The sequence below is a fragment of the Podarcis tiliguerta genome (assembly GCF_965153285.1).
Source record: "Podarcis tiliguerta genome assembly, chromosome: 10".
NCBI lineage: Eukaryota > Metazoa > Chordata > Lepidosauria > Squamata > Lacertidae > Podarcis > Podarcis tiliguerta.
Window position 1 is genome coordinate 70,190,538 of NC_139543.1, and position 17,404 is coordinate 70,207,941.

The following is a 17,404-nucleotide window of genomic DNA, read 5'->3' on the forward strand; positions in this document are numbered from 1 at the left end:
CAGCATCCTCTTCTCTCAGGGGCCAACCAGACCCCCCAATGGGAAACCCACAAGCAGGATTCGAACCCAAGACCCTTCTCTCCCTTCCTGCAGCTTCCAGAAACTGGGATTCAGAATCATCACAGCCTCCAATTGTGGGGAGACAGAACAGCGGCCATGCCTCTCACGATGAGCTTTATCTTCTTCGGCAATCCCTCGTGACCGAGTAAGATTGCCTTCCATAAACACGGTTTTAACAGTGGGTCCGTAAGTGACTGTGGAGGCCAATTCTGGATCCACACACATCCTTCCACAGTGGGGACATAGGTTTCCAGGCTGGAGCTGATCCCGGTGTGGATTTGCCAAGCATGCCTTCCTCTTAGCACGTTTCTCCCTTGCGTCCTGAGTTTGAGTGTCTTCAAAGCCCATGACACTTTGGCAAAGGCTGTTCTCCAACTGGAGCCCTCGCAGGCAAGTGTTTCCCAGTTGTCAGTGTTTATACTACATTTTTCTAGATTTGCCTTGAGACAGTCTTTAAACCTCTTTTGTTGACCACCAGCATTACGCTTTCCATTTTTAAGTTTGGAATAGAGTACAGTGGTGCCCCGCAAGACGAATGCCTTGCAAGACGGAAAACCCGCTAGACGAAAGGGTTTTCCGTTTTGGAGGTGCTTCGCAGGACGAATTTGCTATGGGCTTGCTTCGCAAGACGAAAATGTCTTGTGATTCCTGGGGTTTTTTTTCCCACTCCCCACCCCCTTTTTCTAAAGCACTAAGCTGCTAATAGCCTTTTAGCAGCTAATCCGCTAATCCCTTAAGCCTTTAATAGCCGCTAATAGCAGCTAAACAGCTAATAGCGCTAATCCGCTAATCCGCTAATGGGCTTGCTTCGCAAGACGAAAAAACCGCTAGACGAAGAAACTCACGGAACAGATTCTTTTCGTCTTGCGAGGCACCACTGTAGTTGCTTTGGAAAACGATCATCAGGCATCCACACAACATGACCAGTCCAATGAAATTGATGTTGAAGAATCAGTGCTTCGACACCGGTCTTTATATTTATGTTGTGATCTTTGGATGAAGAGTGGTATACAAATTCAATTCAACAACTGCAACGACAGCCCTCTCCCCTCCATCAGGAAATGGGGGGAGTCACTGGGTTTAACTCTGCTTTGTGCAAGCGAGCCCTGACCTGCATCTTCATCCATGAGTTGCCTCTTACTCGCTTTACGTCTGAACTGAAAAGTCTCAAACGCCAGAACCAGTGCCGGATTTATGTATAAGCTAAACAAGCTATAGCTTAGGGCCCCACTCTCTTGGGGGCAATAAAAAAATTAAAGGGGGAAAAATGGAGATACCTTTCCAAAATGTAAGGTAAAAATCAAATCAAATAAAACCTACATACAGCAGCAGTGTTTTGTGTTGTGTAGGCTGCTATGATGTAAGTCGTGGGCCCCGCCTGCTAGCCTGCTCCCTAAAATATCACTGGTTTGCTCCTTTCTATATACAGGGTGCCCACATTCTGCATGGACTGGTTGCAGGCAACATGTGCAAATGGCTTGAGATACCTATTGGGTCCATAAATTACCATATAGCATATATTCAACACAAAAACCAGTGACAATTTGTTGTTGACAAAGGACAGCTGGACATAGAAAGGGCCCCATTACCTTCAGTAGCTGAGGGCCTCATCAGACCTAAATCCGGCCCTGGCCAGAACCTTTCCTCATATGGAGCTCATTTTCTCTTATCTATGTTTTACAGCAATTGCTTCCAAATTTGTGTGCAGATCTGTACAAAAGAGCACACGGGAACGTTGTGCGAATGTGAGTCCTCTTTTTTTGGGCGGTGTGGGGACTGAGTCATTCAAGCTTCTGGCCCCACCCTGTTCCTGGCTGAAGGTCTGGCTGAGGGCAGATGGAGGTTCGTAGGGCAATGCCTGTCAGGAGATTCTTCAGCTATGATTCCTGCATTGCTAGGGGTTGGGCTAGATGACCTGGTGGGGTCCTTTCCCAGGAATCCAGTGATTCTCCCGCTTGGACTACTGCAATGCGCTCTACGTGGGGCTACCTTTGAAGGTGACCCGGAAACTGCAATTAATCCAGAATGCGGCAGCTAGACAGGGGACTGGGGGCGGCTGCCAGACCACATAACACTGGTCTTGAAAGACCTACATTGGCTCCCAGTACGTTTCCCAGCACAATTCAAAGTGTTGGTGCTTATCTTTAAAGCCCTAAACGGCCTCAGTCCAGTATACCTGAAGGAGTGTCTCCACCCCCATCATTCTGCCCAGACACTGAGGTCCAGCGCCGAGGGCCTTCTGGCGGTTCCCTCCCTGCAAGAAACCAAGTTACAGGGAACCAGGCAGAGGGCCTTCTCGGTGGTGGCACCCGCCCTGTGGAACGCCCTCCCACCAGATGTGAAGGAATTAAGCAGCTATCTTATTTTTAAAAGACACCTGAAGGCAGTTTTTAATATTTAATGCTGTATTGCTTTTAACACTCGATTGGGAGCCGCCCAGAGTGGCTGGGGAAACTCAGCCAGATGGGCAGGGTATAAATAATAAATATTCTTCTTCTTCTTCTATGATTCACACCTGTGGACACCAGTGTGCTCCTTCTACATCCATTGCTACTAAATGTGGGTGGAGGGGTGGGGAGCGACCTTTTCTAGAGTCGCAGCTGTCTCTGTTCTTCCTCCTGGCCCCCCCACCTCCAAGCCAGAGTGCACCCCCACAAAAAAATAAATTCTCAAACAAGTCTGGATTCACAACCAGGGATTGCAGCTGTCCTGGTCTGGGTGTGTGAGGGAGGAGAGAGACTTTTAGCTAGGGAGCAACAGGCGGGTGTAACATGATCCTTCCTTGCTACAGTGGGGAGCATTCGCAGAAGCAAAGGGGGACGTAAACTACTCCTTTGCAGAGGTAAAAGCAACACTTTGAAGGCCACTGACGGTGGGTCCCGCCAGGCGGGTGTTTTTGTTGTGTTCTGCAACATGTTTCTGACAAAAAGGGATTAAGCATAAGAAGAGCTTGCAGGCTCAGGCCAGGATCAGGCCAGTGGTCCATCTCGTCAAGCATCTTGCTCTCACAGTGGCCGGACCTCTCAAGAGTCTCCTCCAGCACCAGAATTCAAAAGCATCCATTCTTTGGCGACCAGCCTTCTTTATGGTCCAGCTCTCACTTCCATACAGCACTGCTGGGAAAACCATGTTGTTGTTTAGTCGTTTAGTCATGTCCAACTCTTCGTGACCCCCTGGACCAGAGCACGCCAGGCCCTTCTGTCTTCCACTGCCTCCCGCAGTTTGGTCAAACTCATGCTGGTAGCTTCGAGAACACTGTCCCACCATCTCGGCCTCTGTCGTCCCCTTCTCCTTGTGCCCTCCATCTTTCCCAACATCAGGGTCTTTTCCAGGGAGTCTTCTCTTCTCATGAGGTGGCCAAAGTCTTGGAGCCTCAGCTTCAGGATCTGTCCTTCCAGTGAGCACTCAGGGCTGATTCCCTTCAGAATGGATAGGTTTGATCTTCTTTTCAGTCCATGGGACTCTCAAGAGTCTCCTCCAGCGCCATAATTCAAAAGCATCCATTCTTCGGCGATCAGCCTTCTTTATGGTCCAGCTCTCACTTCCATACATCACTACTGGGGAAACCATAGCTTTGACTATACGGACCTTTGTTGGCAAGGTGATGTCTCTACTTTTTAAAAGCAGAGACATTGCCTCCTGTTCTGGGTCTCAATCTCTCTCTTTCTCCCCCCTCCCAAGTCCCTGCGAGACCCCTGGAGGCAGCTGATCGTGTGAGGAGTCTGATTCTCCACCATCGCCCGCTGCAAACATCTGCAGCCCATTTCCTCCTTGGGTGCAATCCAACCGTATTTTCCATGTCCATCACGCCGAATGGCCCAGCGCCAGCTCCCTTTCCCTTTGCAAAGGGGGTGTGCGTATCTCTTCTCCCCCTTTGAGAGGAAACAGGCAGACACCCCAGGGTTTTTTTTGTGGGGAGAGGGTTTGCACTTGCCTTGTATTCACCCAACAAAGCTGAATGCTGGAAGGTTCAGGACAGAGCAAGGGAAGTCTTTCTCCATGCGGTGCATTGTTGAACTGCGGAACTCATTGCCACTGGAGGTGGTGCTGGCCCCCAACCCAGATAGCATTATTTATTTTTTCCCAAAAATTTTATTGGTTTTCACAATACTTTAAACAAACAAAGAAACACACAAGACAAACAAACATAAATCATAGCCTTATTGAAAATTACGGTTATTAACTTGGTTAAGTGACTTCCTCGCTTCCCCTTGGCTGAATTTCATTGCATGTCCTTTTAACGGTTTTCCAAATCACAATTTTTATAAAATTTAACTTAAACATTATCATCCTTAAATCTTGACCTTATAGAATTAAACATATTAATTCATCACTTAACATAAATAAAATTCTAAGCCCATTAAGTATCTGCAAGCTATTTCCAGTTAGTTTAACTTAACAAATTTAACTAAATAATCATTAAATTTATTCCATTCTTCCTGATACTCCTCCTCCTCCTGGTCGCGGACTCTTCCGGTCAGGTCGTCTAGCTCCGAAAAATCCATCATCTTCATCTGCCATTCTTCTATTGTTGGTAATTCTTGGGTTTTCCACTTTTTAGCTAACAAAATACGAGCAGCAGTTGTGGTATACAAAAATAATTTAACATCTTCCTTGGGCACAACACAGATAGCTTTAAAAGAGGAATGGACAGATCCTTTTTCTCTCTTCTTTTTATTATTGATACAGCAAGAAAAGAAGAAAGTGAAAACACAAACACCAAATTACGGACAGGAATAACCATAGACACATAATTTTCTTAACAAACGATGAACCATAAATTGGTCTTAACACTAAAGACCCAACCTCCCGTCTATTCTATATTTCGATTTCATATTACTTATTGCCAATACACTTTTATCAGAATTAAACTTTTTCTTAATATATATTGATTCTTATATCTACCTTGCAACTATTACGGAAGTTCCTCGAATGCTGGAACAGAGTTTAAACTACTCTATTTATATTTCAAATATTCTTTAAAATTTATATTGCATTGTAGGATGCAAAGATTATTGTAAATTGTATAATGTGGAGGAAATCGAGTGGGAGGAAGGAGAAAAGAATAATATGATGGATTGAGGAAATAGAAATGTAAATGGGGGGATGGGGAGGAAATGGTGTTGGTTTTGGTACATCTGTATTGTAATGTAATATGTGAAAACCAATAATAATAATAATAAAAGACTGCTGAAGAAAGAAAGAAAGAAAGAAAGAAAGAAAGAAAGAAAGAAAGAAAGAAAATGAAACCTGTTCTCTGTTCGCCAGGCGTAATATCATACACCTCCACCACGTGCCTCCAATTGCCTTTACCCCAAATGACATCAACTATTATTTTTAATGTATCGGGTTCATGCGTGCCGCAGAAAAGGACAAGAAAGGGTTCGTTTCGGTGTGCTGTTTAATTGGGGTGTGTTTTGTCCTGCAGCTGCGGCGCTTGTGAGAATGAGTCAGCAAGCATGTGAGAATGACTCAGCGCCATCTGTCGTGTAATAATAATAATAATAATAATTTTATTATTTAAATGTTGTTGTGTTTAAGGCATAATCTGTAGGCTCTAAGGAGACTGTATCTGTCATTGCCTGCAACTGAAACTGTATTATGCTCTCAGCAAAGCAAGAGGTTCTTCTCTGTTCTTTTGTCACAATCTCCCGGCACTCTGCACATGCCCCAATTAAGATCCTGGAGAGGGAGGTTAATTGGGAATGAGGAGGGGATGAACTCAGACATGCAGAGTCTAAGCTATGATTCTGGTGGCTGAACCAAGAAGGCTCCATCTGAAGGATATTAGGAGCGAAACGAAACCTTGAACAGATTTGAAATCTGGCAGCAATGTTGCTGAACCTGAACTTGACATCTGAAAATGAAGTTGCTGGGTTTTGTTCTTAAAGAAGCTGCAAGGAAGCTAGCAATTAAATCTCTCCCTCTCTCACTGGAACTGATGCTAAGGGCAAATATTCACTAATATTTCTGCTGCTCAACCGGAGTGTGTGTAAAAAAGGGCAGAAACTGCAGACTTGTTGTTGTTTAGTATTTTGGTCATGTCCGACTCTTCGTGACCCCCTGGACCAGAGCACGCCAGGCACTCCTGTCTTCCACTGCCTCCCGCAGTTTGGTCAGACTCATATTTGTAGCTTCGAGAACACTGTCCCACCATCTCGTCCTCTGTCGTCCCCTTCTCCTTGTGCCCTCCATCTTTCCCAGCATCAGGGTCTTTTCCAGTGAGTCTTCTCTTCTCCCGAGGTGGCCAAAGTCTTGGAGCCTCAGCTTCAGGATCTGTCCTTCCAGTGAGTACTCAGGGATGATTTCCTGAAGAATGGATGCGTTTGATCTTCTTGCAGTCCATGGGACTCTCAAGAGTCTCCTCCAGCACCAGAATTCAAAAGCATCCATTTTTCGGCGATCAGCCTTCTTGATGGTCCAGCTCTCACTTCCATACATCACTACTGGGAAAACCAGAGCTTTAACTATACGGACCTTTGTTGGCAAGGTGATGTCTCTACTTTTTAAGATGCTGTCTAGGTTTGTCATTGCTTTTCTCCCAAGAAGCAGGCGTCTTTTAATTTCGTGACTACTGTCACCATCTGCAGTGATCATGGAGCCCAAGAAAGTACAATCTCTCACTGCCTCCATTTCTTCCCCTTCTATTTGCCAGGAGGTGATGGGACCAGTGGCCATGATCTTCGTGTTTTTTTGATGTTGAGCTTCAGACCATATTTTGCGCTCTCCTCTTTCACCCTCAATAAAAGGTTCTTTAATTCCTGCAGACAGGAAGCTTTTAATTAAAGGCACAGTGTGGTCCCTTCCAAGTGTTGTGGAACTGCCATCAGCCCCAGTCAGCATTGCTAGTGGTAGAGTTCATTGAATTAGCTACCCTTGCGAGGAACTTTCCAGAAAAACCCTGCTCCTATGACTCATGCAATTAAGCCAAGCCGTGTGGCAGATTCTGACTTTTTCTGGAGCGTCAGATGCAAACCTGACATCTGTTTCTTTCAGCCGAGGGCCATAACAGCTCAGATAAGTGGCTAAGAAGACCATGTACAGTAGTGCTTTTATTTTAAGTATTCGTCAAGGCTCCTTTGATCGTTTTTTGTGGGACTTCCAGTGCTTTTTTTCTTAAAAAATATTTAGGGGTTCTCTACTTTTCCGACTCATATTGAAATACTGCCCCCTCAGTGAGGCCAAACTTAGATTCACAAAATGTTTAGGGGTATGCGTACCCCTGCGCCCCCCCAAAGCACTGGGGTCTTCTTTTGGCCACAGTGAACAGATGCTCTCCACAAACACCCTTGTGTGGAGCCAAGCGTGGTTGCAGCATAACTTCCTCTGCAGACTGGGATGGACGGCGCACATTTGGAAAACTGTGTGCATGGTTCTGGTTGCCTCACCTCAAACAGGATATTTTAGAGCTGGTACGCCGGCTAAGACCCTCCCTGCCCACAGACTGTCTCGCCAGAGTGGTGCATGCTCTGGTTATCTCTCGCTTGGACTCCTGCAATGCACTCTACGTGGGGCTACCTTTGAAGGTCACCCGGAAACTGCAATTAATCCAGAATGCGGCAGCTAGACTGGGGACTGGGAGCGGCCGCCGAGACCACATAACACCGGTCTTGAAACACCGGGTCCCAGTACGTTTCCGAGGACAATTCAAAGCGTTGGTTCTGACCTTTCAAGCCCTAAACGGCCTCAGTCCAGGACAGTCATACCTCGGGTTGAAGTTGCTTCAGGTTGAGCACTTTTGGTGCGCTCCGCGGTGACCCGGAAGTAATGGAAGTAATGGAACGCGTTACTTCCGGGTTTTGCCACTCGCGCATGCGCAGACAGTAAAAATGACGTCATGTGCATGCGCGGAAGTGGTGAATCGCGAACGGGGCTCCGGAATGGATCCCATTTGTATCCAGAGGTACCACCGTATACCTGAAGGAGTGTCTCCACCCCCATCTTTCTGACTGGACACTGAGGTCCAGCTCCGAGGGCCTTCTGGCGGTTCCCTCCCTGCGAGAAGTGAGGTTACAGGGAACCAGGCAGAGGGCCTTCTCAGTGGTGGCACCTGCCCTGTGGAATGCCCTCCCGTCAGATGTCAAGGAAATATACAACTATCTGACTTTTAGAAGACATCTGAAGGCAGCCCTGTTTAGGGAAGGTTTTCATATTTGATGAATTATTGTATTTTAATATTTTACTGGAAGCCAGGCAGCCAGATGGGTGGGGTATAAATAATAAATTATTATTATTATTATATTATTATTATTATTATTATAAAAGGTTCAGAAAAGTTCCATCAATATGATCTGGGGTGGTGGTAGGGAGGGAGAGAGACTCTTGCCCGTGCCGCCCGCGAGCCTGGCATGAGGTGCTTGTGGCACCACCGCGGCTGCTGAAGCGCCGCCCTTCTGCATCCCTCCCCATCCCCTCCTCTTCCTCCTCCCTCAGACTGTCTCCTCAGCTGCCGCCTCCGGCTTCCCTTGGCAGCGTGGCAGAAGTCTCGCAAGAGAGAGGCTGCCTGCCCACCCGCCGCCACCTGTCTCCTCACGATGTGCCCCTGAGGGAGAAAAGGGAGAGACAGAGACGCGGCAGCTCGTGCGCGCGCTCTCTCTCACGGCGAAGGATCCCGAGCCGCTGCTTCCCTCCTGAGCCGGGCGAGCATGAAACCCGGGAAATTTAAGGGACATCATCAATAAGGGACAGCAGCGGGACACGGCGCTGGGATAAGGGAGTTTCCCGCCACATAAGGGACGGTTGACAGCTATGCCTTCGTGACGCCGGATGCCTCTGGTCCACCTAGAGATGCTGAATGGGGTCCATCGCAGCGCATTGCCGCAGCTCATGTTTGTTATGTAGCAGAGGAGAGATTGCTAAGGAAATGGAAAGGTGCCTTGCTCTCCATGTTTATGGAAAGACTGAGCTTGGAGGGAAAGGGTTTGGCGCATTGTTGTTCCCAGGAACGGCTCAAAAATGTGTCAGAGATTCCTAGGGCAGCAGAGACGGGATTTCCCCATAACCTCTTCACCCCTGCTTCTCAAACCTCGGCCTTCCTGCCGCACATAGCAACCCAGCGCACACACAAAACCTGCTCCCAGCCTTTCCTGGGAAGAAGCCTAGTTACAGAGAACCAGGCAGAGGGCCTTCTCGGTAGTGACATCCGCCCTGTGGAACTCCCTCCCACCAGATATCAAAGAGAAAAATAACTACCAAACTTTTAGAAGACATCTGAAGGCAGCCCTCTTTAGGGAAGCTTTTAATGTTTAATAGGTTATTGTATTTTAGTGTTTTGTTGGAAGCCGCCCAGAGTGGTTGGGGAAACCCACCCAGATGGGCAGGGTATAAATTATTATTATTATTATTATTATTATTATTATTATTATTATTATTTCCTTAAGAATGTTAAGGGCTTCCCAAAGGTCATCTACTCCAGCCCCTGCTGTTAGGAAGAGCCAGGGAGCAATGCGCTTCTCTGGTTTTATTGATTTGTAGAAGTGTCAGCATGCCACAAATTCATGCCATATAGCAGGGGTCAGCAAACTTTTTCAGCTGGGGGCTGGTCCGCTGTCCCTCAGACCTTGTGGGGGGGCGGACTATATTTTGAAGGGGGGGGGGAGAGAACGAATTCCTATGCCCCAGAAATAACCCAGAGATTCATTTTAAATAAAAGCACACATTCTACTCAGGTAAAAACATGCTGATTCCCGGACCATCCGCGGGCCGGATTGAGAAGGCAATTGGGCCGGATCCGGCCCCTCAGGCCTTAGTTTGGCTACCCATGCCATATAGCAAGGCGGTGTATACGTGATAAAACACAATACGCCACAGATACGGTGCAAAATGAGAATCAAAACGACACTTTTGTAAGCTTGTCAACATCAATACTAATAAAAGAGACACATTGTCAGCTTTGCAACATTCTGATTCTGCCTGGCAAAATCTGTTTCCTTCCTTTTAACCTTTCCCCCCCGAATTTCTGTGTAATTCGAAAACTTGCCTGCTGCATTTGGGGCCTTCTGGAGAAAATCCTAGAATCAGTGCTTTTTCCCCTAAAAAATGTTTAGGGGCACAGTGGTACCTCGGGTTAAGAACTTAATTTGTTCTGGAGGTCCGTTCTTAACCTGAAACTGTTCTTAACCTGAGGTACCACTTTAGCTAATGGGGCCTTGCGCCGCTGCCGTACGATTTCTGTTCTCATCCTGAAGCAAAGTTCTTACGCCGAGGTACTATTTCTGGGTTAGCGGAGTCTGTAACCTGAAGCATATGTAACCTGAAGCGTATGTAACCCGAGGTACAACTGTAAAGATGCATTCATTCTCATTCTCTGATGTCAAAGAGATAAACATGCAATCTTCCATAGACATCTGAAAGCAGCCCTGCGCCGGGACAATTTTAACGTGTTGAGTGGGGTCAGATTTGTGGGGCGCAAATTCACATTATTACAATTATTCTACAGATATTTTTTCAAAAACTAAGCAAAGTGCTCCTTGCCTGTTGTTAACCCTTTCCTTCTCGGCCTTTCCTCCTGACAGACAGCAAGGCCATTGTGGACGGGAACCTGAAGCTGATTCTGGGCTTGATATGGACCCTGATCCTGCACTATTCCATCTCGATGCCCATGTGGGAAGACGAGGATGAGGAGGACGCCAAGAAGCAGACCCCCAAACAGCGGCTCCTGGGCTGGATCCAGAACAAGGTCCCTCAACTGCCCATCACCAACTTCAACCGCGACTGGCAGGATGGCAAGGCTCTGGGAGCCCTGGTGGACAACTGTGCTCCCGGTGAGTAGGAGAAATAAGCCGCCGGATGGTGACTCTGGGCTTTGGTGTCCCTCATGCCTGGGTCCCTGGGTGGACTACAAATCCCATCGTCCAGTGGGCTAAGCTGGCTGTGAACGATGGGTGTTGTAGTCCACCCACACCGGGGAGGCCCAGGAGCAGAGAACGCTACTTAGCTCAGTGATGTCCGTGCCAGCAGCTCTCCAGGGGTTTCAGATGTTCCCAGCCCTGTGTAATAAACGAAAATCTGCCCTTATTCCCTTATCGGGGACACAAGAGCCCCTATACAGTCCTTTGTAGGTTCTCCATCAGTCGGAGAAAAGAACAGAGGCCAACCAGAGAATATTGAGAAGCAAAGCAGCTCGTAAGCCTGATCTTTATTGATCTGTTGCAACCGGGTGCTCCCCTCACACACAGGAAAGGAGGAGGACCCAGAACAAAGGTGTGCCTGCCTTTATATAGACATTTTAAATTGCCCCCCCTGGAGTCCAAGACCACCCCCAGAAACATCATACCTAAATCACAGAAGGGGTGTAGCTCAGGACCACCCCCCAGACACACCATACCTACATCACAGAAAAGGCGGTCTACAACAGAAATCTGAGTGCGTTGTTTACCTCCTGTCTGGCAGGTTACCTGTTAATGCTTACTTAATTGGATACCCTGGGGAGCCTGGCCAGTCTTTTGTAATGACCAATACTTAGTTCCTGAGCCAGGTCACAGGCTCACCCTATTCATACACAGACATACCCTTAAGACAGGATTTGTGAAGGAAAAGTCAATGGGGAGGCTTTTCCATTTCCTTTGACTTTGCAGAGAAAACATTTGGTCAGTTTGGGAGCCAAAATGATTAAGCCGCTTCTGGCGAACCTGAGCAGCACATGGAAACGCCGTTTACCTTCCCTCTGGAACGGTAGCTATTTATCTACTTGCACTGGTGTGCTTTTGAACAGCTAGGTTGGCAGGAGCAGGGCCCGATTCGAAACACGGACCTTCTGATCGGCAAGTCCTAGGCTCTGTGGTTTAACCCACAGCGCCACCCCATCAAGTGTAACAAAAGAGACATTTACATTTCCCTGTTTCCCAGCCAAGTTCATCACACCCTTTTGTCTTCATCTGGGTTTGTTATTTCTGGAATGGCTACCTGTCTGGCACTCAGGTATCAGGATGCCAGGGATTGTCACTCAGGCAGAGGGGCTGCTGAGTAGCTGAGCTCACAGGTCTAGATGAATTTCTGAAGTTTCCCCAGTGAGCCATTACATAGATCCATTGAATTCTTACATTTGGTATTGTGCAGCAAAGGCCCTTTGAATAGATAGGAAGGAACTGTGATGAAGTGCTTTGTGGGGACAAATCACAAAAGCCACAAAAGTGATTGTGCTGGTTTTGGTAGTGGGCTGCATGTGCATGATATCTGCTGGAGGGGCAACCCCCCCCCCCACACCTATACATAAATTCCTGCAAGACTGAATATCCAATACTGTATAGAAAATTATACATAAATTCCTGCAACAGGTTTCAGACTTTCAGAGGCACGGCTAAAACCTTTGCACCAAGTTTGCCGAATTAGGATTATTTATGTTGCAGTCTTGGCTTCCTCCAGCTCTCTGGGACTGCAGCTGCCTAGCGCCGGCCGGTGACTGTTGGGAGTTGTAGTTCAGAAAAGCTGCAGGGCGCCCGGTTGAGAAAATCCGCTTTCTCCCGTGTCTCCTCTTGGGCTGGTTTTGCTGCCGAGCTCATCTCCTCTTCCAGGACTCATCAGCCTAAACACTTCTGTCTCGGATTTATGGCTGGGGGGCGGGGAAGGGAATCTACCCTCTGCTCAGGAAAAGAAAGCCAAATTTGGGCAAACTCAGAGGTCTGGACGGATATGTTGGCAGTGGGAGCCCTTGGCTTGTTTGTGGGTTGCGTATCTCGCCGTGTAGAGGGGTCTGACGTGGACTGTAGCCTCCTTAATGTCCAGAATTTAAATCCCCCCTCCATTTATTTTTATTTTTACATATGTGGAATTAAGGCAAGATTTCTCCGCAGGCAAACCTTGCTTAGCAACATCAGTGTGGCTTTTGATGAGCCACAGATCTATTTCGCTCTATTCAGTGATATTCAACTCAGAGCAAACCCACTGAAATGAATGGACCTAATTTAGTGACGGTGGTCAATTTCAATAGGCCTACTCTGAGTAAAGTCTAGTTTGCTACCCATCATCAGTGTGGCTTTTGACGAGCCACAGGTCTCATCGCCGCAGATACGGCTCAGCCACGCTGCTCACTTGCCATGCGCTGTCGCGCCATGGAGTTGTGGGGCAGAGCTGCGCCCTAATAATAATAATGAATAATAATAATGAATAATAATATATGCCGCCCATCTGACTGGCTCGCCATAAGCACATGCAGCACACGTTTAAAGTGCATGGTTTTGCCCAAAGAATCATGGGAACTGTAGTTTACTAAGGGTGCTTGGAGCCCTGTGAGGAAAACTACAGTTCCCACGATTCTTTGGGACATAGCTGGCAACCTTTCCCTCTTTTAAAGGGAAATTCTCTGATTCCGAACAGGATTCCTTGCAATAAAAGAGAAAAGTTGACAGCTGTGCTTTGGAAGGAAGTTATGTGCTTTCGACAGTAGCAGGCATGGCGAAACCTGGCCGCCCAGATGTTTTCGGACTACAGTTCCCATCATCCCTGACCACTGGTCCTGTTAGCTAGGGATGATGGGAGTTGTAGTCCCAAAACATCTGGAGGGCCGAGTTTGGCCATGCCTGGCTTAGAGTGTCAGACTAAGACCTGGGAGCGGCTGTCTTGCGTAGGTCTACTCAGAAGTAAGCCCCCCAGAGTTCACGGCAGTTTGGCCCCAGGTAAATGGGGAGCCTGTTATCTTTGTCCATGGGGTTTTCTTGGCAGGGATACTGGCGTGGCTTGCCGGTTCCTCCTCCAGGTGGATCACGTTTAGTCAAAACTCTCCACTATGACCTGTCCATCTTGGGTGGCCCTGCACGGCATGGCTCATAGCTGCTCTGAGTTATTCCAGCCCCTTCGCCACGGCAAGGCAGTGATCCATGAAGGGAAGAAGAATGGATGCTTCTGAATTCTGGTGCTGGAGGAGACTCTTGAGAGTCCCATGGACTGTAAGAAGATCAAACCTCTCCATTCTGAAGGAAATCAGCCCTGAGTGCTCACTGGAAGGACAGATCCTGAAGCTGAGGCTCCAAGACTTTGGCCACCTCATGAGAAGAGAAGACTCCCTGGAAAAGACCCTGATGTTGGGAAAGATGGAGGGCACAAGGAGAAGGGGACGACAGAGGACGAGATGGTGGGACAGTGTTCTCGAAGGTACCAGCAGGAGTTTGACCAAACTGCGGGAGGCAGTGAAAGACAGGAGTGCCTGGTGTGTTCTGGTCCAAGGGGTCACGAAGAGCCGGACACGACTAAACGACTAAACAACAACAACAAAATGGGGAGCAGGATTGCGGCCACGTTAGTGGGACTTACACCTGAGTAGACACTTACAGGATTGTTGCATTCTCAAAGGAGAGGTCCCTTTGCCCGAGAGCCACTCCCCCTCTCTGACAGCCGAAGGGACCGATTACATTGACGCTTAAGGGAACAGCACTCCACGCACGGGCAGAGGTACTCTTGTCCTGGACAGATTGCAGGGCCGAATCCTGCTGCCCTTAAAATATTGGCGGGGCTGGGTGCTTTGAGGCGCAATGAGTCCATGTTCGAATTAAGTGGAGATGGGGAGGGGGATATCAACCTGTCCTGTCCCCCCTGAAAGCCTGAAGAGAAGACCCTGCTCCCGAGAGCTTTTGTTTCCTGCCTTGCAAGGGGTTGGGCTGGATGACCTCCAGGTGTCCCACCCTCCAACTTCGAGGATCATGTGATTCCTGGGCACTCGCATCCTCGGCGAGGCAGGAGGGGTGAGCGATGGACAGCTGAGCGCTGGGCCTGCCGAGCCAAGTTGTGCCGGGGAGTTTACCTTAACAGAAGCCGCAGCCAGGCCTTATATGTCGATTGCTTCCCTCTGCGTCTGCCCCCTTCCTTAGTTCTTGGCATACTTTCTCTCCATCTCTGGGGATCCCCCAGGCTGCTGCTCAGCTATCCGCAAATGTTTGGCAATCCATCCCCAGCACGAACCTCTCTGCCCCTCCTCTTCAGTGCTCAAAAGAAGCCTCTTCCTCTCAGGGCTAGTGGCAGAATTGCCCAGCGACTGGTGGAATCGTAGAGTTGGAGGGCCCCCCAGTGGTCATCCATGCCAACCCCGGCAATGGTGGCAGTCTGCTGTTCGGCGCAGCTGCCGTGTGTCACTCCAGAAACAGCCGTGTCAGGAGAAGCGGTCATATATAAACGTATATATATATATATATGTAATTATTATTAAATTTTCTATATTACAATTTAGAATAGAGTCTTCATTTAAACCTTCTTCTCTTCCCACGGTTCATTTTGCATGGCATAAATCCCTGCATATTTTATATAAGGGGTCAGCAAACTTTTTCAGCAGGGTCCCTCAGATCTTGTGGGGGGCCGGAGTATATTTTGAAGGTGGGGGGAGAACGAATTCCTATGCCCCACAAATAACCCAGAGTTGCATTTTAAATAAAAGCAAACATTCTACTCATGTAAAAACACCAGGCAGGTCCCACAAATAACTCAGAGGTGCATTTTATTTTATTTTATTTTTTAATATATCCTTAGTAAAAGGTAAAGGGACCCCTGACCATTGGGTCCAGTAGCAAACAACTCTGAGGTTGCGGTGCTCATCTCGCTTTATTGGCTGAGGGAGCTTCCAGGTCATGTGGCCAGCATGACTAAGCCACTTCTGGCGAACCAGAGCAGCGCACGGAAACGCCATTTACCTTCCCGCTGGACCGGTACCTATTTATCTACTTGCACTTTTTGGTGTGCTTTCGAACTGCTAGGTTGGCAGGAGTAGGGACCGGGCAACGGGAGCTCACCCCTTCGCGGGGATTCGAACCGCCAACCTTCTGATCGTGGTTTAACCCACAGTGCCACCCGTGTCCCTATATCCTTAGTAATTTAAAATAAATACATTTATGAGATGTACAGACAAGTAAACAAACATACAATCAAACAAACAAATAACAGAAAAATAAAACAAACCACCATACTATAACCTACATTGTTAGGTTATAGTCCTGGTCAGTTTGGGAGCCAAAATGGCTTCATGGCTGTTCTCCTGTGCTGCTTCAGACATGTGGTTTATATATGGATGTATGTGTTTGCTTGGTACATTTATGAACATTTATTATATGGAGGATGGAGGATGGATGGCGGCTAACAGATTGAGATTGAATCCTGACAAGACAGAAGTACTGTTTTGGGGGGACAGGAGGCGGGCAGGTGTGGAGGACTCCCTGGTCCTGAATGGGATAACTGTGCCCCTGAAGGACCAGGTGCGCAGCCTGGGAGTCATTCTGGACTCACAGCTGTCCATGGAGGCACAGGTCAATTCTGTGTAAGCGATGGAAGTCAATCGACAAAGTTTTATTATTGAGATATTTGTAGAATAAATTTGTAAGAAATTCTTCCAATTTTTCTTCTTATTTATTTCTTTTTCCTTTTCTTTTTTGTTCTTTTTAATATAGGTGTGCTTATCTGAAAAATATATGTATGTATGTATTTTGCTTGTATTTTGTAAATAAAATAAATAAAATTGCGCAACTTATTAGGGAAGAAGTGGGAGGCGACGCTAGGGTGTGTTGGCTCCGCCTCCGATAGGCTCTGGCTCCTCCCACTCTTGGACCCCAACCATGGGCGCCTTCCGCTGAGTCTTATCCGGTTCCGTGTCTTATTTCTCCCCTTTGCACTCCCTTCCTTAATCCAGTTCCAGTTCTTCTCGGCAGCTGGGGCGGCTTGCGATAAACCCTGGAGTGGATCCAGTTCCTTTCCAGCTGGATCGGGCGATCTGTGCCAAGGGTGGCCACAATGCCCCTATTGTCTCTGGCTCTCCTGGCAGGCGCCCCCAAGGCTGGCGCTGCCCGTCTGACCCTGTCTTTATCTCTCCTTCCCATAGGCCTGTGCCCGGACTGGGAGACCTGGGATCCTAACCAGCCCGTGGAAAACGCCCGGGAGGCCATGCAGCAGGCGGACGACTGGCTGGGAGTGCCCCAGGTACCACCTTGGCCAAAAAACAGGGCATCTGAAGGGCTGGGCTCTCCGGACCAAAGCCACCCTTTCCCCTCTGCCTTTAAAAGTTGTCTGGCAGGCGGTAATCCAACCGGCGAAGCCTCTTTTTGTGCTTCACCTGTTGAATTTCTGCACATTGTGCAACAGGGAAGGGGGCGGCTTTGGCACGCCGGAGGAAAACCGCTGGTGGGGAAGGGGTGTTATTCCTCTTCGGCGGAATAACATGGCCTTTTTAGTACTGGCCCCGACTTGGTGGAACGCTCTGCCACAAGAGACTAGGGCCCTGCAGGACTTGACATCTTTCCGCAGGGCCTGCAAGACAGAGCTGTTCCGCCTGGCCTTTGGTTCGGACTCGGTCTGACCGTTATGTTTCCCTCTCCTTATGGTTTTGACTTTTAAAATGAGGCTGCATTTTAACCTGCATTTTAAATTGTGGTTT

At 48.1% G+C, this 17,404-nt stretch overlaps 1 protein-coding gene across 4 annotated transcripts in view; it reads left to right on the forward strand.

Annotated features, from left to right (window-relative positions):
• Nucleotides 1–17,404, forward strand: part of FLNC (filamin C) — a 123,833-nt gene that overhangs the window by 21,439 nt on the left and 84,990 nt on the right. For all 4 annotated transcript variants that reach the window (XM_083401609.1, XM_083401610.1, XM_083401611.1 and 1 more), the window contains exons 2-3: nucleotides 10,575–10,823; nucleotides 16,853–16,950. In XM_083401609.1, the coding sequence (XP_083257735.1) occupies nucleotides 10,575–10,823; nucleotides 16,853–16,950 (347 nt within the window). The remainder of the gene's footprint in view (nucleotides 1–10,574; nucleotides 10,824–16,852; nucleotides 16,951–17,404) is intronic.